We start from the raw sequence: 22,616 nt of genomic DNA, 5'->3' as shown, positions 1-22,616 counted from the left end.
TAAAACTTCATGCTAATACAGCATGAAGTTGTTTCACATTAAAGCTATACTGAAGTTATTTATCCTGCAGTCTACAATTTTATGAGTTTTATCCGAAACTTCAGTCTAAACATGCTGAAATTATTTAGTTCATTTGCTAAAACTTTAGTCTAAACATGCTGAAATTATTTAGTTCATTTGCTAAAACTTCAGACTAAACATGCTGAAGTTATTTAGTTCATTTGCTAGAACTTTAGACTAAACATGCTTAAGTTTTTTGTCTTGCCGTATGTATTTTCTAAAGAGTTTTTGCTAATGCATGCTAAAGTTATTTAGTTCATTTGCTAAAATTTCATACTAAAACATACTAAAGTTTTATAACACAGTCTATAGTTTTGTCCTGATTTTTATCCGAAACTTCAGTCTAAACAAGCTGAAGTTCTTTAGTTCATTTGCTAAAACTTCAGTCTAAACATGTTTAAGTTTTTGTCCTGCAGTATGTAATTTTCTAATGAATTTTTCCTAATGCATGCTAAAGTTATTAGTTCATTTGCTAAAACTTCATATCAAAACATGCTGAAGTTTTGTGCTGCAGTCTATAGATTTGACAATAGTCTTTTATTAAAAAAGCGCAAAATCATCTTTTTAAAATGCTTTTAACAAAAAAATGGATACGAATGCAAACGAAAAAACAAAATGGGTATAAGTTAAAAAGGGACGATCAAATAGAGCGCTCCATGCAATTTTTACTTGGGTAAAATAACCTACAGTTATTTTTTATTGGATGGATGACCCTTTAACTAGATTTAAAAAATAAAAAATAAAAAATAAATAAAAAAAGAAGTGGTCTTTTTCTTTCCCTGTTTTGATTAGTTATGATTAACTTAACTAGTAATCGATTTTATCTATTTTATTCTTTATCGATTATTTCTATTGTCAATAATCAACCTCCTCCTTTAATTGTTTCTCAATTATGGTCGCTAATCAACCTCTTTTTTGGTCGATAGAGATTCAACCTACTTCTTGATTGTTTCTTAATTATGGTCGCTAATCAACCTCCTTCTTGGTTGACAAAGGTCATTTTCTTAATTTCAAACTTACGAGAAGAAGAAAACGATTCATTTCCTTAATTCAAGACTTATGGGTCCATTTGCCAGCATTTTTCCTTTACAGCAACACTTTCTCATAATTGACAGAAGACCAACACTGAAGTGCTTAACAAGAACAACAACAAACCCAGTTTGATCCCAACATGTGGGGTCTGGGGAGGGTGGTCTGTACGCAGACCTTACCCCTACCTAATGCAGGTAGAGAGGCTGTTTCCAATAAGTGCTTAACCATATAACAAAACAAAGATAACTCGTCGCCATATAGCTAAAGTTCTCAGCTTCACAGGCAGTAGTCTTTCAAAGTTCTCAGCTTCATAAGCAGCAGTTAAGACCTTGTCAAGATGGCTATCGATTCCCACTCCAAACTACAAACAATGTCCTGCAACGTAGCGTTCTTGATGTTATAAATGTATGCATAACATTAACAGGTTGCTAAGAAAATGAAATGTCAACTAAAACACAGAGACGAAATGATTCTCTTAAAGAACATTAGCACATCAAAGTTGTCAGATAAGGTTTCACTTACTGATGGGTTTTGTCGATCAATGTCAAAGCTGTTGATGGCACAAGGTTCAGCAAGAAGCTCAACGGGTTCTTCACCTGTGCAAATGAAGAAGAACCAGATCAGTCTCAGACCATCAGAAATAATACATACGAAATAACATGCAGAAGAAGTCTGAACGCACTATACCTTGTTCAATTACGGCAAGAATGCCATCTTCTGAGCAAATCATGGCAGGAAGAACACGTGATTCTGAGATGTTGCGGTAGTTGGATGAAGTAGTATAGTTGTCATAGTGGACCTCCCAAACATCACTTTCCGATGGTGAAAGAGCAGAAAGATCACTGGTTCCCACGCCAGCAAGTATTATAGGCTGCTGTTGCCAGCGAAGATCCCATGCAAACACAGTACCAGAAGAACCTCCTGCCTTCAAACAAAATAGAATTAGAGACGTGAAACTTGAAACAACCTTGCAAGCCGAACAAGAAAACATCCAGGCATTCTCAGTCATAACGCAGAAAATGACCTTATTACTAGTTACATGGTTCTTTTGCTTCTAAAATTTTCCAGGCCACTCTCTGGTTGCAACTTCATTCACTCCCCTCCCCACTATACCTTCCCAACCTCCAAAAAAGATGAAGAAATATAAGAAGAAAGAAATGAAACTTCATTTAATTGGTCCTTTGAATTTTGGACTTCTGTTGATTTCTTGGAAAAGAACTTTAATTTAAGAAGTTTTCCAAGGGCAGGCCCTCAGATCTATCATGGGTTAAATAAAATAACATATTCATTTGAGACATTTGTATAGTTATGCTATTTAGCTGTAGTTTCTCGATGTGAAATTATTCTAGTCTAGTTATGACGTCAAACGGCACTGAACTCCTTGTCACCGATGCAACTAATGATTCCCTCACTCCTCTAGAAATGGTAATTGATAATATCTTTACATGTTTTAACCACATTGAAGTGGCACAATGTTTCATTTTTATCAGCAACTGAAAGCCAAGGTAGTCACAACTCACAAGCTTTCTTCTCTAAATTATCACTTCTCATACTTCTGTTCAACTCTAGCCATAAGTTCACCTCCTACTAGCTTGTTAAGGTAGTGAATGAGGGGTGACCTTAGTGGTCAAAGAGCTGAGATGACGACCTCGGCCACAGGAAAGGCAATCGAGGTAAATTTTTCCCATTTGCCTAAATCTTGAAGAGTAGATTTCCTGGTACCTCCGCCGGTAACAGTTACCTGGTGGACTAGACCAGGTGCACACAAGTTGACTCAAATAGCACCGTTATCAAAAAGGAAAAAAAAGGTTGAGGAACGAGAGGTGACAAGCGTTGTCGATCAAGAGTTCAAGGTAAGGCAGGAATATCAGCTTACAAGACAAGTATGCTTTCTTGATGGATGAATATCAATTGAATGTACAATGCCAGAAGTTGATCCATGAGTCCTGCAATGTAAATAAACTTTCAGAAAAAGGACTTACAACAATACAGAACAACACTCTTGGCCAGTTAAAGGATGTAGACTATAGAATCACAAAAAAAAAAGTCTTCATGCTATAACTAAGGGACATATGGAATTATTCGGCCTAATCAACTTGTCCACCCCAAAACCCGTCCTCAATTCGGATTGCAGGATGAGAATAAACATGTCACTTTCTAATTTTGACATTTTACGGTACGAGACGAGCCCTAACTGCAAGTTCATGCTATGAGAAAGGTTCCAAGATTACATTTTTCTCCTCCTTGATTTTTTTCCTTTCGATGGGTCAATTCCAACACAATAGCACAGGAAAAACTAGTATGCTGACACATATCATCTGTGAAGTATATACTGGCTCAACTTCTATATTCCAGACAGGCTCACACTTATTTACCTTAACTAAGATTTAGACCTATAGGTTACAGCAGAGGTGCCATTGTAAGAAGTCAGTGTCTTGTCTTCACATCAATTTCAGCTACTTGTTACTATCAATTATTCCTCAAGTAAGAAGTCTAACAAAAGCAATCAAAGAAATGCAAAAATGAACCAAAAATATACACCATCGATATACATTAACTACACCAACAAAAAACTTGGACAGAACTCAGAGATCAAAATAGACAAAACATGAATAGCAACAACAACTAATACGACTCAATTCCAAACAAGTTTATGCCGGCTATGAGTCCTCACTTACCACGTTACTTCATATAAATCATCTCATGCCAATATTATGCAAATACAAATAAAAAAGATTAGAAGTTCCGTATATTTTCTAAATGCATAAATCTCTGAAAGGTTAAACCACTCATAGAATGCATAAAACCAACATTAAATGTACTAACATCTAAAACATATTCTCAACTAACATGTATCGTCTATATAAATCTTTTTCTTCCATTATGCTCTATTACAAAACATAAATAGCAACAACAATTATTCCTACTATGCCTCCGTCCTAAACAAGTTAGGATCAGCCACATGAATCCTCACTGACCACGTTACTCCATTTAAATCATCTTATGCCACAAATAATAAGTATTAGAAGTTCTGTATATTGAGCCTTGGAGCAACGGTCAAGGTGTATCCGGGCCCTATAAGTCACGGGTTTGAGCTGTGGAATCAGCCACTGATTCTTGCATAAGGATGGGCTGCCTATATCCCACCCCCTTATGTGCGACCTTTCCCCAAACCCAACGCACGATGCTTTGTGCACCGGGCTGCCCTTAAGTTCCGTATATAAGGTATAAATCTCTGAAAGGTTAAACCACTCTTAGAAAGCATAAGACCTACAATAAAAGTGCTAATGTCTAAAACATATTCTCAACTAGTATGTATCGCCTATTACAAGAAACGATTAACAATTAACAAAAAGTTCAATTACCAGTTCCCTTTAAACTGCGAAACGGGTCCACCGGGTCGTCGTTGATCCCACCATTGAAGACCAAATCCCAATCCACCACTCACAAACTCCACAGGAGAAGCCCATTTAACTGCCCCGTATGAAACCAGCCCATTCCCATCAAAAACTCTCTTAGAACTCAACCCCCCATTAACAAAACTCACCAGATTAATCCTCCCATCCTCCCCAACACTCACAAACTCTGACCCATTTTCACTCACATCAATACCCGCAACCCGACCCGAATGAAACCCTTTTACCGAATTGAGAAAATCCAACGACCCATTAACCAAATCAGCTTTATAAACCAACAAATCCCCAGAAAATGTAGATGCCGCAATTAGGGGTTTATTGGGGTTTTGTGAGGTTTTTAATGAGCTGATTCTTGATGGTGTTGTAAGTGAGGACTGAAGTGTAATTTCTGGTGAGTTTGAGTCTGAATTTGAAGTTTTTTGTGTTAAATTAAGGAGTTGGAGTGATGAGTTAGAGGAGTCGGAGTTGAAAGTGGCGAGGAGGATGTGACGGTGAAAAGAGGAGAGTTGCGGGAGAAAACCGAGGGAATCAATGTAGTTGTTTTGAGGGAAACGATGGACCTGGAGTTGTTGAGAAGAAGAAGAAGAGGTGATTACTGCCATTGTTGAGTGAGGGTTTTTGCTTTGAGGGTTTTAACTGAGAGTGGACTGTGAGTTAAAAGGAGGGAGAGAGGTTTTGGTGTGTTTTTTGCTGCATTACTATTTGAATTGAAGGAAAAAGAAAAATGAAAACCTTCTCAATGAAAAAGATAGATGGATTCCTTTTTCTTTTTCTTTTTTTTTTTTTTAAATCACTCTTACTTAAATATCATGATTTCGAGCCGTAAAAATAGTACAATAGACTCTTATTGTTCGGTCTTTCCTCGGACCCCGCACATAGCGGAAGCTTAGTGTGTCGAGCTGCCCTTCAATTGGTCTTACTTAAAGTTGGCAGGTGGACCGAGCTATCCCGATCTCGAACCAGCCCGATCGGGTCCCGCTATCGGTTCGGCTCGATTTCATGTTGGCAGGAGAGAATGGGATAGAGGTAGGTGCGGGGATCGATATGGGCCGGGCCGGGACACTCATCCTATCCCCCTTGTCCCCCAGATAATCCGACATGTCCTAGTCCCTCACTTCCTCTGTTCCATCCCGTTCCAATCCCCCTTCTCCCGTTCCGTCCAGTTCCGTCTTTTACCCCCTAATAACCCTAGTCTTACTCTATCCGTGTTGTATTTAATTGGGAATAAAAAATTTAAAAAAAAAAAAAGATTTTTAAAACTATGGTATTAAACATTATGTCATGACATGGTTTATAAAATGATAAAATTGAACATAAGAAGTATTACTTATGAAAATTGGAGACCTAGAAAAGAAAGAATGAGGTGAAGAAAAGGAAAATAATAATAATAATTGTATTACAACATACTATTATGTTAAGTTCTCATGACATGATAATTTATAGGTATAAAACTTAATGATAATATTTACTTTATTAACATGCACATAAAGCTAAAAAAACAGATCCTTAAAGAAGCAAAACTATTTTCTGGAAGGAAAAGGTCTGTTATAAAATTCAAAAGCAAAAAACAGAGAAGAAAAAAAAACAGGAAAAACATATATATGGAATGATAAATATTATCATCCCCTTTTTTTTCCTTATCATGTGCTCTTTCCTTTACATAATATTTTTATGGAGAAAAAGAGTGATGAGAGTGAGTAATGGTATTGGAATTACAGCTTTCACAATATATAAAAAAGACTGGAAAATCAAGGTGACAGTGCAGGAAAAAAGGTTTGCAATCTGAACCATTTGATTTGGTAGGTGGACACGTGGCTCTATTATAGACTTATTGAGGGATTTGTAGACTTGTACCTCGTATAATTTTAATACAAGGCATACGTTTGGCTATGTTTTAAATAGGGCTCTGTACGAAGTGGCTATCTAGATGCACACATATGTAAAACCCAAGAAGAAATGGACCCATTCAGCAAAGTGAAAAGGGCCGGCTCATTTTCTCAAGTGGGCTTTTTCAGATAACCACCTGGTTCTTACCACATCGCCAACAGAAGAAACTTTTGCCTGTTTATATACTGACACAGGAGCATCTGGTTTCGTCCCTTCGGGGACATCCGATAAAATTGGAACGATACAGAGAAGATTAGCATGGCCCCTGCGCAAGGATGACACGCACAAATCGAGAAATGGTCCAAATTTTTTTTTTCCACATTTTTGTTCTGGGTTTTGTTGGAATCTGAGGTCTGTTTCTTTCTTCATCGTTTTCTTTAATCTATTGTCCCTCTTTGTCTCTGTGGATTGTTAAAAAGCTTCTTGCTTTAACTATATTGGTTGGAGTATTGTGAAATTTTTAGGTTTCAGAGTGAATCGTGAATAAGCTAATTGTTCAGTATGCGATTTCGGACTTAGAAATTTAAGTTGAACGAGAAAAAAAATGGGATTTTTCCTTTCTATCGTGTGCTCTTTCATTTACATAATAGTTTTATGTAGAAAAAGAGTGATGAAATAGAATTGGAATTACAGCACTCACAATATACAGAGAGACGGAAAAATCAAGGTGACAGAGTGTATTTAAGTTGGAGGAGGATAAAGCGGTGTTTCCACACTCTCTGGAGTTCCAAACGAATTGTCGGAATCCCTAAGGTAATACACTCTTACATGACCACATATTCTTTGTGCTTATAAACAATGAATATAATATTGGTTATTCTTCCATATGTTTAATCCGCTCAGATACGTTTGCAATCGAGATAATTGTCCTTTCAAACATAGCTGCATCTCTTTTTGAGAGACGGTTGAGTCTCCTTGTTTTTTGTTTCATTCTCATGTCCCTGAGACAAGAGGGGTTGCTCTGATGGTAAGCAACCTCCACTTCAAACCAAGAGGTTGTGAGTTCGAGTCCCCAAGAGCAAGGTGGGGAGTTCTTGGAGGGAAGGATGCCGGGGGTCTATTTGAAAACAGGCTCTTTACCCCTGGGTAGGGGTAAGGTCTGCATACACACTATCCTCCCCAGACCCACTAAGTGGGATTATACTGGGTTGTTGTTGTTGTTCTCATGTCCCTGAACTTCTAACCTCTTGTTTCTATAGTGAACCATCGTTAACATACCATCAAGCCATGTCTTATTACACAATGACATCGGGCCCTTATTGCGGCCCACTCTACTGAATCAGTTATGTCACTATGTGAATGTGAAGCTGAAATGCTATCTAGTCAAAGATATGAGTTGTAGCTAAGATACTCAATGCAGAAATATTTTTTCTGCTCAGATATTGATCTTTGATGACTTGTTATCTTCCATATGTGATGCTATAGTGGCCTTTTCATCTTCTCAATTCATTAGCATAAGTTGTCTCATTAACTCAACATATAGCAGTGCAACATATTTTGCTACATAGTTAATCTATGAGCTGGTCTCTTGGGGTTTAATGATGCATCAAAACACTACAATCACAAAAAGCTTCTTGCTTTATCATATAATTGTCGATTAAGCTTTGGTGTGAATTTCTCTTTTGGGGTGCAATTGTGGACTTAGATGTATGGGTCAATTTGCAAAGGTCTTTTTTTCTTTTAGATGATTTGTCAACATAGATGTCAAGAAATTGGGTAAGACACTGTTGTGAGCATATTATTTACTACTCTTATTTAAACAGAATAAAGTGTTTTATATGGTGTTGGAAATTAAAGTAAAGGAGGACTTCTGTTTATAATTGTTCTTGCTTACATAAATTTAGGCTAATTACTTAGAAATGGGCAAGAGGAAGTCATTATATATACAGTGCAATTTTAGTATCTGCCATGTCAAATGGGGAGGGGTAAGGTTGCGTACATCCTACCCTCCCCAGACCCTACTTGTGGAATTATACTGGGTTGTTGTTGTTGTTATCATGTCAAATGGGGGAGGGGCTTAAAATATGCAAAATGGGTAAATATAGAATTCCTCTTGTAATATATAAGCTGTTGAATCTCTTCGACATGAGGTAAATTTATAGTGTAGTGGTAAAGGGGTTGAAACATTGTAGTATTTTATTGAATCCCTTATATAAATTTCTAGCTCCATCACCGGGTATGGAACGCTTATGAGTATGTGATGTGGATCCTAAGTCTGCTCTGTATCAGATACTAGTACTCAGTTTGATGAAACTTAAGGCTCAGTTACAGATGTTGGGAGAATTTGTAAGCTCCTCTACGAAAGCAACAGTACTAGTAGCCGTTACACATTAAATTTCATATATACAGATCACGTCTTAAGTATTTTGACGATGATATGAGTTGAACTTAATAAAGAAAGAAGTGAGGATTCATACAGCCAACCCAACTTGTTTGGGATTGAGGCGTAATTGTTGTTTTTGTACACTAAGTCTGCTGCAACCTCCATTTATCCGCTTCCGATTCCATGTCTAGGCCCCTTCTCTAGAGATGACATTGTGATGTACCAACCTGGAAAACAAGGATTTATTTTCAAAAAAGTGATCATTTCTTGAGAATATCTAGGATTGTTGAAACTGGAGGTTCTGTTCCAATTTGCAAGACAAAAGTTGTAAACAATAACATAAACCCCATATGGAGTCCTGTCTGTCTAGTTATGCAACAATTTTTGGATAAGGGAAATTCATTTGTACAGCGCGTCGACTTTAACAGCAGTGAAAATTATGTCCTCGTTGGGAAAATACAAAAAGAAAAGAAAAGGGGACATACCTGAGAAGCAACTGTATAGTTTTCCCGACTATATTTCTAGTGGATTTGAGCTTAGCTTTATGTTTTCTTTGTCGTTTGTTTTAAGTTTTATTAAATTTCAGCTTAGCGCTTTGTTGGTATAAACGTGAAAACTTCATGCCAAAGAGAACTTGCTCCTACCATTAAACTAGTTGCAAGAAGAGTTCTATGAATATGCCCTGAGAACACAGTAGGGCAGCCCAGAGCACTCAGCTCCCGCTATGTGCGGGGTCCTGGGAAGGGCCGAACCACAAGGGTCTGATTGCATCATATACAAGCTATGTAAGATTCTGAGCATTCACTAAGAACACAAAGTATCTAACCGACGTGAGAAATTATGCAGTGTTTCTTGAGCAGGGTAACCAAAATGCTTTAAGAATCGACTGAATGGTCCTCTATAAGAGCAATTTACTATAACATCTAAGTTTTTTTTCTCTATAACAACACTTACTATAGTAGCCAAAGAATGTCGCAACAAACGAGGTTGTTATAGAGAGGTTGAGGCTGTTATAGAGAGGTTTGACTGTATTTAATATATCCCTCTTTTCCGCTTTCAAAACTGGCTTTTTATAATCCAAGATGAACATGTCTGTTTGTAATTATACATGTTTTTACATTCAGACGCTATATCTGTTGGTTTGCTAGTTATTCTCACAAAACATTGCAACACATTGCAACAGCCATGTCAATGAGCTGATTTAAGGTGACTACTATTTCGTTTGATCAAGATCTCTATATATAACCCCCTTTCTCCATCCACTTTTCTTTTAATTTGAATATCTTTCTCTAGGTTATCGAATTTGCAATGAAGGCATTGTTATTTACCAGTCTTGGTTGCAACCAGAAGTTCCATGCAAACTGCTAATGATGCACCATTTCATTTGATGTGATTTCTTTAGTATAATTTAGCTGATTCTGTTCATTTTTTACATTTATATATATGTAGCTTTGTCCATTTAGTGATTGCATGAATGCTATATCTTGATTTTCTTTTAATGCACTGAAACTATAAATGGACGTACAGGCAATGGGTCAAGGTATACAGTATGCGCACGTCATGGGTTCGAACGCTGCCGCAAAGAAAAGCCTGGTATCTAAGTGGGGAAGGGTAGGGACGCGATCCACCAAGCTTTGAGTTGTGCAACACTGGCCCTTGGAGTTTTCTCAGTCATCAAAAAAAGAAAATGAATCAAGGTATAACTGCATATATATAATGCTCATTCTTGAATAGAGTGAGATTTGGCATGCTACTATTTGCATGAATAGTAACTTAATTTACAAGCCTCTGAAATTCTACATGATTAGTAACTTAGGCAGCAAAAATTCTGAACCCAAAATCTCCAGATTTTGATAAATTCGTTTAGCTCTCACTTTACCTGTTGCTATTCTCACAATATTTACCAACTGAAACAAAAAAAGGCAGCTCGGTGCACAAGATATCTGCATTCACGTAGGGTTCGAGAAAGAGCCGCATCTCAAAAGGTGTATGTAGACAGCCTATCCTAATACAAGTATTAATGGCTTGCTTCCACGGATTGAATCCATGACCTATAGATCTAACGAAAACAACTTTACGTTGCTCCAAAGCTCCCCTTCACTTACCAACTGAAACAATTTCAGGAAAATATGAACATGAACAATAGTTAATTCCCTGAAGATCCGCTTATTGGCTCAAGGAAAAGAAGAGATGAAAATAGATATGAGCGTTACACTATGTTGAATGCTGATATTAGTAAATTTGATTATTATACTATTGAATTTATATATGTTAGATGAGCGTTACACTATTGTATTTTCAAAAACATTGAGAAGTGCAGATGAGAAAATTTGAATGGTAGATGGTACATTTTTTTTCTTTACATTTTGCTTTTATTAATTTAGATCCTTAGGACTTGCCAACTCTACCTACCTGTTCAATTGGTTGTTGAGCTTTAAAAATCTAAACTAATAAAGAACTATATCCCAGAGATTTTGCTCTGATGTCTAGATTACATCAACTATTTCTTGATTTTTCCTTTGTCTATCTTCTTTTTAATTGCTTGACTTAGGAATCTTGCAGATATTTCTAATTAATTTATTCTATTTCCTCAGTCTTGAATTTAATTTGCTTTCTTTTTTGGAATCTCTTGAAACTCACTGTTGATTCTTTTTTTAACATAGAAGTACCTGGTAGGTATGTTTAAGCAATTTTTAGCCACTTTTACTACTACTATAGAAAAAGCTTCTTTTATGCAGCAACGAAGTTAGAATTTTCATTAAAGAGTGTCAAAATTTTAAGAAGTAAATATACAAACAAGTCATGGAAATTCAATACATAATATATATATTTAAAAAGATAACTTTTACCTATCTAAACAGTAAAAGCCATTGTTGCGCCAAAAATTATAGCTCCGCCCTATTTGGTGGTGAGAATATCCCATGGTAGAAGAACCCTTTTACAAGAGGTGTCATCCAACATTGTTGCGCAAAAAATTGTGGCTCCGCCCCTCTGTGGGCATGTCCCGTGACAGAAGCACCCTTCTACAAGAGATTGTAGGTGTCATCCAACATCGTTGCGCCGCAAATTGTGGCTCCGCCCCCATTGGGTGGTGGGAATGTCCTGTGGCGGAAGCAGAATCACCCTTCTACAAGAGGTTGTAGGTGTCATCCAACATCGTTGCGCCAAATATTGTAGCTCTGCCTCTATCGGGTGGTGGGAATGTCCCGTGGCGAAAGCACCCTTCTACAAGAGGTGTCATCCAACATCGCCGCGCCAAAAATTTACAAATATATAACTAAATAAGATCTTCCTCTATAAAACAATATGTTTATATATTCATCTCATGAATCTAATTACCACTATTCAATTGAAAAGCCATTGTTGTCTTTTTTTAGCTTTTGTTCCTATCAACTATATGATATTCATGTGATTGGATGGGCATTTATGGCCAAAAAATTGAGTAGGCTAAACATCTTACTAACAATTTTATTACATATAACATGTGATTGCCTTAAATGAGAGATTATATTAGGCACCTCATCCCATAGATAGACATGTTTTAAAGTTTCTGGATTTGGTATTAAAAATTAGATGTATAATTTTACTCTCAACAATATCTTTTTTCTTTTCTCTAGAACCTAATCAACTTGTGCTACAAATAGGAGCGGATGCAGCAGGATTTGAAACTAGGGAATTCAAAAAAAAAAAAAAAAAAAAAAATTAAAATGTCATAGCTAACGGTCAAATTTATGACCTAAAACATTTTATGAACATCGTTTATTCGACATATACCATAAAAAGGAAAAAAAATCACTTATATATAATATAATTTTCTGACAAAAAAAATAAATCAATTGACCACCCTCGGCTAATATGACTCCACCACTGGCCACAAAGGCGTAAATCTTTTTTCTTGATCTATTGTTAACTATGTTTTTTTTTTTGTTATTTTGGAAAAGGTGTCTTCTCAATTACTCCGTCGTGATGAGGTGCTTTCCTTTTTTATCCGTTCCAAAATAAATGACACATTTCTAAATTTGGAAATAATTTAACTTTAAACTCTTTATTTTACTCATTTTACTATTAATGAGAAACTTTTATAACTATACAAATATTATGGCCCCACAAAACTTTTACCCCTTAAACTTTTAAAGTAATAAGTTTTAAAAGCCTTTTTTTCTTAAACTCCGTGCGAGTACATCAGAAATAAAAGATGGTGGGACCAGTGGCGGACCCAGGATTTTGTGCCAGCGGGTTCAGTCGAAGAAGTCCATAACTAACATAAGCGGTATAAGCCGTATAAGTGAGTTCAAAAATAATTTTTATACAAAATTTATCTTGCTTTAGCCATAATTTATACATATACACAGTATTATTTTTTAACGAAGCGGTTCAATTGAACCCACTTCTCACCACTTGGGTCCGCCCTTGGGTGGGACCGACCCCATTCCATCGAACAAGCCGTAGCTAAAACGTGAGTAACTTGATTCGCCGATTTTCTAACTAAAAATACAGGAACTAATTGAAAACCCTTTATTAATGTCTTACAATCATTGACAATAGAGTCAAAATCAATATAGATGGTAGTTTCTTGATTGAGAATAGTAAAGCAGGAATTGATGACACAGTTAAAAAAAATAGTACAGGAGAGTTAATCATAACTTACTCCGTCAAAACTCAATGTTGCTCTAACAACGAAGCTTGAGATGGTGCAATCAGAATGGGTTCAACCGATATGACTTGGACATGGATTCTCTAATCTTCACCAACATGATTAGAAATGGAGACACCAACAATTTAAAGCTGAGAAAGATGATTAAAGACATTGCTCAAATGATTGAAATGGTGGATGTACAAATTCTTCGTTGTTTCAGGAAAGCCAATCAAGTGGCTGACTACTTAGCTAAGTTAGCATCGTCAAGTGGAAATAGTATTTTCTCGTACCTCTTTTAACCAATTACGTAAAGAGGCGATAAGAGGGGTTGCTCTGATGGTAAGCAACCTCCACTTCTAATCAAGAGGTTGTGAGTTCGAGTCTCCCCAAAAGCAAGGTGAGAAGTTCTTGGAGGGAAGGATGCCAGGTTTCTATTTGGAAACAACCTCTTTACCCCAGGGTAGGGGTAAGGTCTGCGTACACACTACCCTCCCCAGACCCCATTGTTGTTGTTGTTCTTGTTCTTGTTGTAAAGAGGCGAAAAGACCATTTCAACTAGATAGATGGCAACTTCCTAATATTAAAAGAAGATATGACAAGGATGTATCTCTTCCTAGGGGTGTACATGGACCGGGTTGGTTCGGTTTTTTATCAAAACCAAACCAAATCAACTATATCGGTTTTGTCGGGTTTTCGAGTTTTTTTGTTACATGAATATTATTTCAACTTTACTTTGTTAAAATTATAAATAAAGTTTTGATAAGTATGTTTAGTAAATATGGAAAAAATTTACAAACATATGATCTATTAAAATATTCTAATGGGAGAATTTTTTTTGTAACACATGATAGTTATTTTCTTAGTCGTCTAACAATAATTTTTTGTTAATTTTCGTTTTCAAGGTTAATACATGAGAGAATCCCAAATATTTCTACATTTTCTAAAGAAAATTCATTATAAAGTCTTAAAAATATAAATAAAATTTATATATTTACATGTCGGTTTGGTTCGGGTTATTTTACTCAATACCAAACCAAGTCAAACCAAACTTAATCAGATTTTTTAATCAGTTTGATTTGGTTTTTCGGTTTGGTGCGGTTTTCCGGTTCGTTTTGAACACCCCTATCTCTTCCTTTTTTAAGATTGAACTAGTCAATCTTTTGAGTTGGAGCCTTGGATGTAAGGTTCATGTCTCCCTCTGGCTTTGTATATATATATATTTTGACATGGTAGGGGTCCAGCCAAATCTCTCATAACCAAAGACACAGTGTCGGAGGTTAATGGCTTAAATAAAATAAAAATAAAAATCATTGACAAAAGAATCAAAATACTTCAAATTATTTTTTGTGTTATATTTTAATTTCTTTTCCGGTGAGTTAACTTTATGTTTATATTCCTTTAATTTTCCTTTTCCTCTACGTTTATTTCTATATATTTAACTTTTACCCTAACCAATTTGTTTGTGTGGTGTACATATAAAAATTTTCACTTCTAAGATTGGCCACGTGGCCTTAATGCAAGGTTAAGCTAATTGATTAATTATAGTTGTTGCTTTTAAGAGACAAATTTATTGCTTTAAAAATCTTTGGAGTGATCCTTGTTTTGCTTCTCTTTGAAATTTGGAGATAAATAAATAAACGTCTCCCCTAATAATAAAATATTCTCCCAATGTTTTTGAAAATACTTCCATAGGATCGTAACAAAACGATTAAAAGATTTTAGAGCAAGTTCTACTTAAAAAAGAAGATATTTTTATTTACAGAAAAGGGCCAAATATATCCCTGTACTATCAGAAAAGGTTTAAATGTATCTCTCATTATACTTTGGGTCCAAATATATCCCTGTCGTTATATTATTGGTTCAAATATACCCCTTTACCATTAAGTTTGTCCAAAATGGACATCCAATCTTACGTGACACTAACATTTGATGAGCTGGATGCCACATAACTTGCCACCTCAGTACTCATAACCTATTTTATCCCTCCCTTTTATTTTTTTTCCTCCACTAAATTTTTCTTCCATTCCACCACTATTGCCATCATTACCATCAAAATATTGTATACAAATTTTTGTCTTTTATATATTAATTAGGGGCACTGAGGTGGCATACCATGTTACATCCACCTCATCAAATACCAGTGTCACCTAGACTGGATGTCCACCTTGGACAAACTTAACATAAGAGAAGTATATTTAAATCAATAATATTATGGCAGCGGTATATTTGAATCCAAAATATAACGAAGAGTATATTTAAATTTTTTTCATAGTACATGAGTATATTTGGTCTTTTAACGTTTTATTAATAGGTACGATTCTGTTTTAACTCTAATTAGATTTTTTAAAGTATTTACTTTATTATATATTTCGAGATGTATTACTTCGCATGATGCTCTAAGGCATCTTTACTTAAGTAATAGCCAGCAAAGGACTTATTTGGATTATTCGCCAACCAATTCTAGGCAAAAGCCAGCAAAGTACTTTTTTTTTTTAATTTAAAAAAAATGTAAATAGGAAAACTCAATTAATAGTCAAACTCAAAATTACTCAAGAAAATAAATATTTTTTTTAAAATTTTACCACAGGCATTTTACCGAAGAATAAAAAATGAACCCATCACTCATTCTCCATTTCTCACCTTCCCTCAACTTTGAAATTTCATTCTTGTTTACTACTACTATTTTTAATTATTTAATTTTTATTTACTACTCAACAACAATATGGGTACTCACAAAAAGAAACATAAAATTTTACATGGAAGTTGTTTAAGTGTGTTCTTGCAATTAGACTTTTTTTCTTTATTATAAAATTTTTGAAAGATACGTTTTGAGTAAAAGCAGAAGCTGTTTTTTGAGAAGTTGAATAAATGTAGCTTTTATTCAAAAAATATTTTTTAAAAAGCACTTTTGATAAAATACACTTAGAAAAATTTGGCCAAACTTTACTTGTTGCTCAAGAGTGTTTCTCAAATTGATTATCCAAACGCAAACTGCTTTTCACCAAACGTATATTTTTTAAAAGTACTTTTAAGAAAATATATTTTAAAATAAGTTAATTTTAGAAGATTGGTCAAGACTATCTCCAAATATTTATCCTGTCATAAACATTCATGATTCATATAATTGAAAATGATAATATGCAAATAAACTATGTTCATTATTGAATTCTAGATTCTAGTTTAATAAATTGAAAGATACACTGTGAAAATATTAATATGGAACAAAATCACCTATTTACTTGATATATTCATAGACAAAGTGTAAATTTGGTAAGTAGTTTCATTAATTTCACTAACTTATAATTAAATCACTGCAAATATCTACTATATTAGGAAATAAAATTTTGTTAAAATTAAGTTATATAAACTAGGAGTATATAAAAGGTACTTACACGATTAGTAAAGTTTAACTTATTATAGGCTTATAGCAAATCAATTATTATTTTCATCATGTTATCAATTAATATTTAACATAAAGATTTACATGTAAGTATTTTATAAGTAATCTTTATGTTGTAAGATATTTTTAACATCATCAGTACATAAAACATAAATTCATTTTGTTTATATGTGATTAGAACTTAAACCCATGCATTATAACATGTTAGTTGTCATTAAGTTTTATGCACTAAATTTGTAAAATATATTTAGACAATTAGGTCTTTTATGTGATAATTATAGATAGATATCTTAATAAGCACTAATCTGATTAAAGTAGTAATTAAGTCACTATTTGTTTAAATTTTTCTTTTATGTTTATATTCTTCTTTTATGTTGTGGTGAATTAAGACCTATAATGGTAAATTTTACTCCAACAAAATCAATCTCATTTACATGTGTCTCTCTTCTATTAGTCAAAAACACCCTGGAAAATCAAAAGAACAATTCAACTAATCCAAAAATTAATTAAAAGATTTATAAAAAAAAACTATAATTAAAATAATAATTAAAGGCCGCACGTCGTTTACTACTATAAATATTTATGTGCATCTGTCAACTTTCAACTAGCTCCACATCATTGGTAACAGTTAGATATATTAGCATTTTCTCAAACGCATTCATTCAACGTTTTCCGGCGAAAATTCGCCGGAAACTGAGATCGACGACGTCGGAGAAATTGAGCTAACATGAAACGAAGAGGAGGAAAGAAGATCTCTAAACTCAGCAATGGCGAACGAGTTGACTCAGGAGATCGAATCAATAACGTAACAAAAAATGGTCAAAAATTAGATCGAAGAAAATTGGTGAAATACGAGGCATTACCTGAATATCTTCAAGATAATGAATTTATCAGAGATTATTATCGTTGTGAATGGCCTCTTAAGGACATTGCTCTCAGCGTATTTTCATGGCACAATGAAACTCTCAATATTTGGACGTAAGATTTAAAAATAAATTCAAAAATTTGAATTTGAATTTGTTGCATTTGCATTTAATTTGAATTTCGTTGAGTATTCTTCTTTTCCTTTTTTTTTTATTTAAATTTTTGTTAGGCATTTGGGAGGTTTTGTGATATTTGTAACGTTAACGGCGATGAGCTTGACGGAGAAGACGACGGTGGAAAATATATTTTCCGGCATTTTCAGGTTCGATTGAAGTAATTTGCAGACTGTTTTGTGCTAGATTTGTAATTTCAGCTGTTTAAAATGGTTAAATAATGATAAACAGACCGACGGGTGACGGACAGTGGATGACAATGAAGAAAAATGGATCCGCTGATTCTTTTCCGGTGAGTTTGCCGATCATCTTTAAGGTGTGTCATTGTTTGATTATATTACTAAATTTGAGAAAGGAATGAATTTTTTAATACTTTGTGATCTCTATGATATTTCTGTAATTATAAAAACTTGTCATTAAGTATAAAATTAAAAACTTAAAAGTCATTATGTATATTATATATTTTGATTAAAATTATAAGAGCAACAATATACCTAAGGGAGGGTCCGGGGAATATTGATTAAAGTTACATAGTAAAAAATTTCTTAAACTATCAGTAAAATCCTTAACTAATGATAATAGGTGATATTTACTAAAAGATTTACCTGTAATGACCTAATTAATAAGTGAATAATTTATTTGTGTAAATGTTTCATCTTAGTGGGAAACATGGTCAAAGAAAACCTGTTTACGTAGTTTTTTATAGTGCCGGGTCTATGTAATGGCCATCACTTTTGCTTTGCATCTATTTTCTGGTTTTCGTGATGTTATTTTTCTTATAATTTCTGTTGGTGATACTAATATTGTCTTTTTTCTTCTTCTTGAGCAAAGTGTCTTTAGAAAACACCCTCTTTACTCCATCGAGGCAGGGGTAAAAGGTCTACGTATACACACTACGACCACACTATTTCATCTTATAGCTTGTTTGGCCAAGCTGCAAAAATCAGCTTATTTTGAGAAGTGTTTTTTTTTTTTAAAAAATTGTTTTTCTCAAAAGTACTTTTGGTGAGAAGCAGTTTGTGTTTGGCTAATTAGTTTGAAAAACACTTCTGAGCAGCAATTAGTGTTTGGCCAAACTTTAAAAAACTGCTTCTAAGTGTATTTTTCTCAAAAGTGCTTCTTAAAAAAGTGCTTTTGGAGAGAAGCTACTTGCTTTACCAAAACTGTTTCTGCTTCTCCTCAAAAGCACTTTTTTTCCTTCTAAAAGCTTGACCAAACACCTCAATTTTTGGCCAAAAGTAATTTTGACAAAAAAAGAAGAAGTACTTTTGATAAAAAAAAAAAGCTTAGCCAAACAGGGTGTTAGTAGGGTATTTTGTTTTCCAGAGATTAGAGACAGTGTCAGACGTGAGAGGTACAGCGGTCAGCGAAAAGTTAGGAGTGTTGTAGGTCCAACGTTTTATTATAGGATTTTCAGTAGAAATATTAAATATAGGTATCTAAATTAATTTTTTATTACTAATTTCCTTTTGTCCTTAATTTTATATATTAATTTCCTTTAGTAGGAGTATTTTATTTGACAAATTTGCAATTCTGAAGTGTTTACAGCTAGAGATTTTTAGGACTTCTTCTAGCTGTATCTCACATGCATGGTTTGCTAATGGCCCTATATTTTTCCTTTTGGTGCTTTATTGTTCTTTTCTGGTTTTCTATAAGGGTCTTCCCCGAATAGTGGCGGAAAAATTGAAAAATTATTTATATCCACGTGTTGCAAGATGAAGCTTTCAGTCCATTTTAGTTATTATGTTTCTCTTTTATCCCTCCCTTAAAAAATTATTACTTCCTCCGGTCTACAATAAATGATCATTTTATTTTTTTATTTTGATCCAAAATAAGTATTCATTTACATAATCAAGAAGGAATTAATTTTATTTTTTCAAAATTTACCCTTATTTATATATTCTAATGTGTCAAGATAACAATTAATTTAGTGAATATTTTTTCTCTCTAGGAGTTCGAATTTCCTTAATGAGTATGCCAAAGGTAAAATTGTTACTTATTGTGGACGAGAGGAAGTAATGAGAAGACTTTTTTACTACTATGCCCTTATTTACTTTTCAAGTTTAGATTTTTATGCTATGTAATCAATGTTTTTTACTTTTAAGAACAATTAATACTAAGGACAAAGTGAGAGATAATAATTGATTACATCTTGATTTTCTAAAATGACAAATATTTTAGACTAGTTATTTGAAGTAACCTCGACAAATAAAATGGACTACATTGAATACATGCTATGTTGGACTGTGGAGTAATTAGCTTAAAAATATAGATGGAGTTTATTAGTGATTTTGCTAAATTTAAGGTAGCTATTCGGTCGACTACAAGACATGGCCGGAAGTAGCAATAGAAGAAGAGATAAGTCCTTCAATCAACTCCTTAATTGTATAAATTTCCTAAAGAAACTATTTATGTCAATTACAGCCCCTAGTAACCAATGTCGGGCAGCAGGGGACAACCCCATTGTACATGTATAGCAATGACAAACGGGCGGGTTGGATCGGATATGGTTGGGTCGAAAACAAGTAATGAAAAAAAACAGATAAATTATCCGACCCGACCCCTATTTAATATAGATAAAAAACGGGTTAACCGGCGGATAATATTGGTAAAATCCATGAATTCTTGCATATGATCACTTTTTGGGAGAATTCTTAGAGTCAGTTTGGATTGGCTTGTTTTAAGTGCTTTTAATTCAAAATAGCTTTTAAGCCATTTTGTAGTGTTTGGATAAAGTAAAAAAGTGCTTTTAAGCACTTGTTTTTAAGCTAAAATGACAAAAACAAGTCAAAAGCCAAAAGTTAGAATTCCTAACTTATGGCTTAAAAGCTATTTTGGCTTAAAAGTCACTTAAAACAAGCCCATCCAAACGGGCTCTTAGTTTTTCTAACTTGAGGAACTCCCAATTTGAGACTTTACAAATATAAAAGTTAGACCCATTAGTTATCCATTGGTTATCTATTTTCTAAATGGATAATATGGTTCTTATCCATATTTGATCCGTTTTTAAATAGTTCATTATCCAACCCATATTTTAGTGGATAATATGGGTGGTTACCTGTTTTCTTTTAACCATTTTGACACCCCTATACATAAAGATGAAAAAGTAACGTAATCCAATGGAAGTATTAACATTAGGGGTGTCAAATGTGCGGGGTTGGGCCCGATTTTGAGCGGGTCAAAGTGGGTTGAGTCAATTTGACCCGCCCAAAAGTTACTTCGGCTAAGATGAGTTGGGTCAAGATGGGCTAAAATTTGGGCTAGAGCCAAATTTGACATCCCTAATTAACATTTTTTTTGTTGCTAAACGAACTAATAATGTCATTTAAGCTAGTGATATTGTGAGAATTGTGCTTTGATGACTTTAGCAACGTAATAGCTTGGCTTCTTAAGTAGAGGCGAAGCCATGATCTAGATTCACTAGGTTCATAATAAGTGTGATTACATATTATAAATTTAGTTTGTATATGCATACATAGTTCGAGCAGAAAGCAATGAGTTTAGTTTAACTCCAGGAACTCGCCCTAAATCTGTCTCGGGACTAAAAAAGTCTTTTGATTGAGTGAAGCCTAAGATTTTTATCTTTCATAGTTTAGTGGAAGGGGAGGGTGCTAATTGATGTGTTAGTATTTGACCACTAAGTTTGTTTTGCTTATGTGAAGATTGCAATACAAGAACAAGACATCAACTAGTTTGATATTTGACTGCAGGATTCTTATGCCAAGCATATCTCAAAATCAATTTTAGATGTAAGTGGAGATGGCTATGAAGTTGCCATATGGCCTTGGTTTGTTTTCTTAGGAGGAGCAATGAGTTGCTTAATCTGCAGCACTGTCTCCCACTTATTTGCTTGTCACTCACTTAGATTTAGCCTCTTCTTTTGGCGTCTAGATTATGCTGGTATTTCTATTATGATAGTCTGCTCTTTCTTTTGCCCCATTTACTATATCTTCTGCTCTCAACCATATTGGTGTCTCTTTTACCTATCCACCATTACTATATTTGGCATACTTGTCATTATCACCCTTCTTTCCCCCGCTCTTTTCTCCGGTCGTTTCAGATCATTTAGGGCTACTCTCTTTCTTGCTATGGGTTTCTCAGGTCTGATTCCAGCTACACATGCCCTTTTCCTCCATTTTAATCATCCACAAGTACTTGTAGCTCTAGGATATGAGATAGTCATGGGACTTTTATATGCTACTGGAGCAGTATTTTACATGACAAGGTTTCCGGAAAGATGCAAACCTGGTGCATTTGACCTAGTGGGACACAGCCATCAAATCTTCCATGTATTCGTCGTTGCAGCAGCCTTAGCACATTGTGTCGCTTCCCTTCTTATTATGGATTGGCGTCGAGGATGGCCACCCTACAATGCAGGTATGCAGTAATAGACATGGCTACAAAAGGGCATTTGAGCTTCAACAATGTTCTAACATGACTAGGATTTTAGGAAGAATACCATTCTTGTTGGTTTTAATGCACATACTCCAGCATTTGTATATAATTTAATTTTTGTACCTTGTAATGTTGTTGGAACCTTCAATTATCCAGTATGCCAATGACTCTCTTGAAATGCTGACATTCATGAGATGATATTCAAGTTTACATATTTATTGCCTATTATCTTCTCAAACTCCTCTCTTTGAAGGGGAGCCTTGGCGTAATAGGTAAAGTTGCTGCCATGTGACCATGAGGTCACGAGTTCGAGTTGTGGAAACAACCTCTTGCAGAAATGCAGGAAAAGGCTGCGTACAATAGACCCTTGTGGTCCGGTCCTTCCACAGACCCCGTGCATAGCAGGAGCTTAGTGCACCGGGCTCCCCTG

General features: G+C 34.7%; 2 protein-coding genes, 1 long non-coding RNA gene and 1 other non-coding gene across 8 annotated transcripts; 3 read left to right on the top strand and 1 right to left on the bottom strand.

Moving 5' to 3' along the window:
• Window positions 1-1,081: 1,081 nt before the first annotated feature.
• Window positions 1,082-5,215, bottom strand: LOC107793361 (nuclear pore complex protein NUP43). Its single transcript, XM_016615693.2, has 5 exons — window positions 4,458-5,215; window positions 2,969-3,038; window positions 1,780-2,017; window positions 1,615-1,688; window positions 1,082-1,467 (listed from the first exon to the last, which is right to left on the bottom strand). Exons 1-5 carry the CDS (start codon window positions 5,108-5,110, stop codon window positions 1,414-1,416), a joined length of 1,089 nt encoding a protein of 362 aa, XP_016471179.1. The 5' UTR covers window positions 5,111-5,215; the 3' UTR covers window positions 1,082-1,413.
• A 1,348-nt stretch (window positions 5,216-6,563) lies between these two features.
• LOC107793362 (uncharacterized) lies at window positions 6,564-11,080 on the top strand. Of its 2 annotated transcripts, XR_001649707.2 has the most exons (4): window positions 6,564-6,746; window positions 7,029-7,148; window positions 10,246-10,415; window positions 10,641-11,080. It is a non-coding gene; the product is annotated as an uncharacterized LOC107793362 (long non-coding RNA). The 2 variants fall into 2 exon arrangements; XR_001649706.2 differs by having other exon boundaries at window positions 6,569-6,746; window positions 10,246-11,080.
• LOC142164541 (U6 spliceosomal RNA) lies at window positions 6,604-6,706 on the top strand. The gene has a single exon (XR_012695299.1). It is a non-coding gene; the product is annotated as a U6 spliceosomal RNA (small nuclear RNA).
• A 6,281-nt stretch (window positions 11,081-17,361) lies between the features above and the next one.
• On the top strand, window positions 17,362-22,411 carry LOC107793363 (heptahelical transmembrane protein 2-like). 4 transcript variants are annotated; one of them, XM_016615697.2, is made up of 5 exons: window positions 17,362-17,732; window positions 17,848-17,940; window positions 18,023-18,083; window positions 21,502-21,540; window positions 21,893-22,023. In XM_016615697.2, the coding sequence occupies exons 1-5, from the start codon at window positions 17,482-17,484 to the stop codon at window positions 21,896-21,898; spliced, it is 450 nt and encodes a 149-aa protein (XP_016471183.1). In that variant the 5' UTR covers window positions 17,362-17,481; the 3' UTR covers window positions 21,899-22,023. The 4 variants fall into 4 exon arrangements, with proteins under 4 accessions (XP_016471183.1, XP_016471182.1, XP_016471181.1 ...); XM_016615696.2 differs by having other exon boundaries at window positions 18,023-18,107; XM_016615695.2 differs by having other exon boundaries at window positions 21,502-22,411.
• Window positions 22,412-22,616: the final 205 nt, after the last annotated feature.

The sequence above is a fragment of the Nicotiana tabacum genome, chromosome 9, assembly GCF_000715075.1.
Source record: "Nicotiana tabacum cultivar K326 chromosome 9, ASM71507v2, whole genome shotgun sequence".
Taxonomy (NCBI): domain Eukaryota; kingdom Viridiplantae; phylum Streptophyta; class Magnoliopsida; order Solanales; family Solanaceae; genus Nicotiana; species Nicotiana tabacum.
Note: the sequence above shows the minus strand (reverse complement) of the source record. Positions and strands in the feature narration are given on the sequence as shown.

Coding starts and splice junctions, on each gene's coding strand:
- LOC107793361 (XM_016615693.2), bottom strand. CDS start 5,110: ATGGCAGTAATCACCTCTTCTTCTTCTTCTCAACAACTCCAGGTCCAT. Junction 2,018..2,968: donor CAAGAAAGCATACTTGTCTT/GTAAGCTGATAT, acceptor TTTTGTTTGAAG/GCAGGAGGTTCTTCTGGTAC. Junction 1,689..1,779: donor TCTTGCCGTAATTGAACAAG/GTATAGTGCGTT, acceptor TCATTTGCACAG/GTGAAGAACCCGTTGAGCTT.
- LOC107793363 (XM_016615694.2), top strand. CDS start 17,482: ATGAAACGAAGAGGAGGAAAGAAGATCTCTAAACTCAGCAATGGCGAA. Junction 17,941..18,022: donor ATATTTTCCGGCATTTTCAG/GTTCGATTGAAG, acceptor AATGATAAACAG/ACCGACGGGTGACGGACAGT. Junction 18,108..21,501: donor GTTTGCCGATCATCTTTAAG/GTGTGTCATTGT, acceptor ATTTGACTGCAG/GATTCTTATGCCAAGCATAT.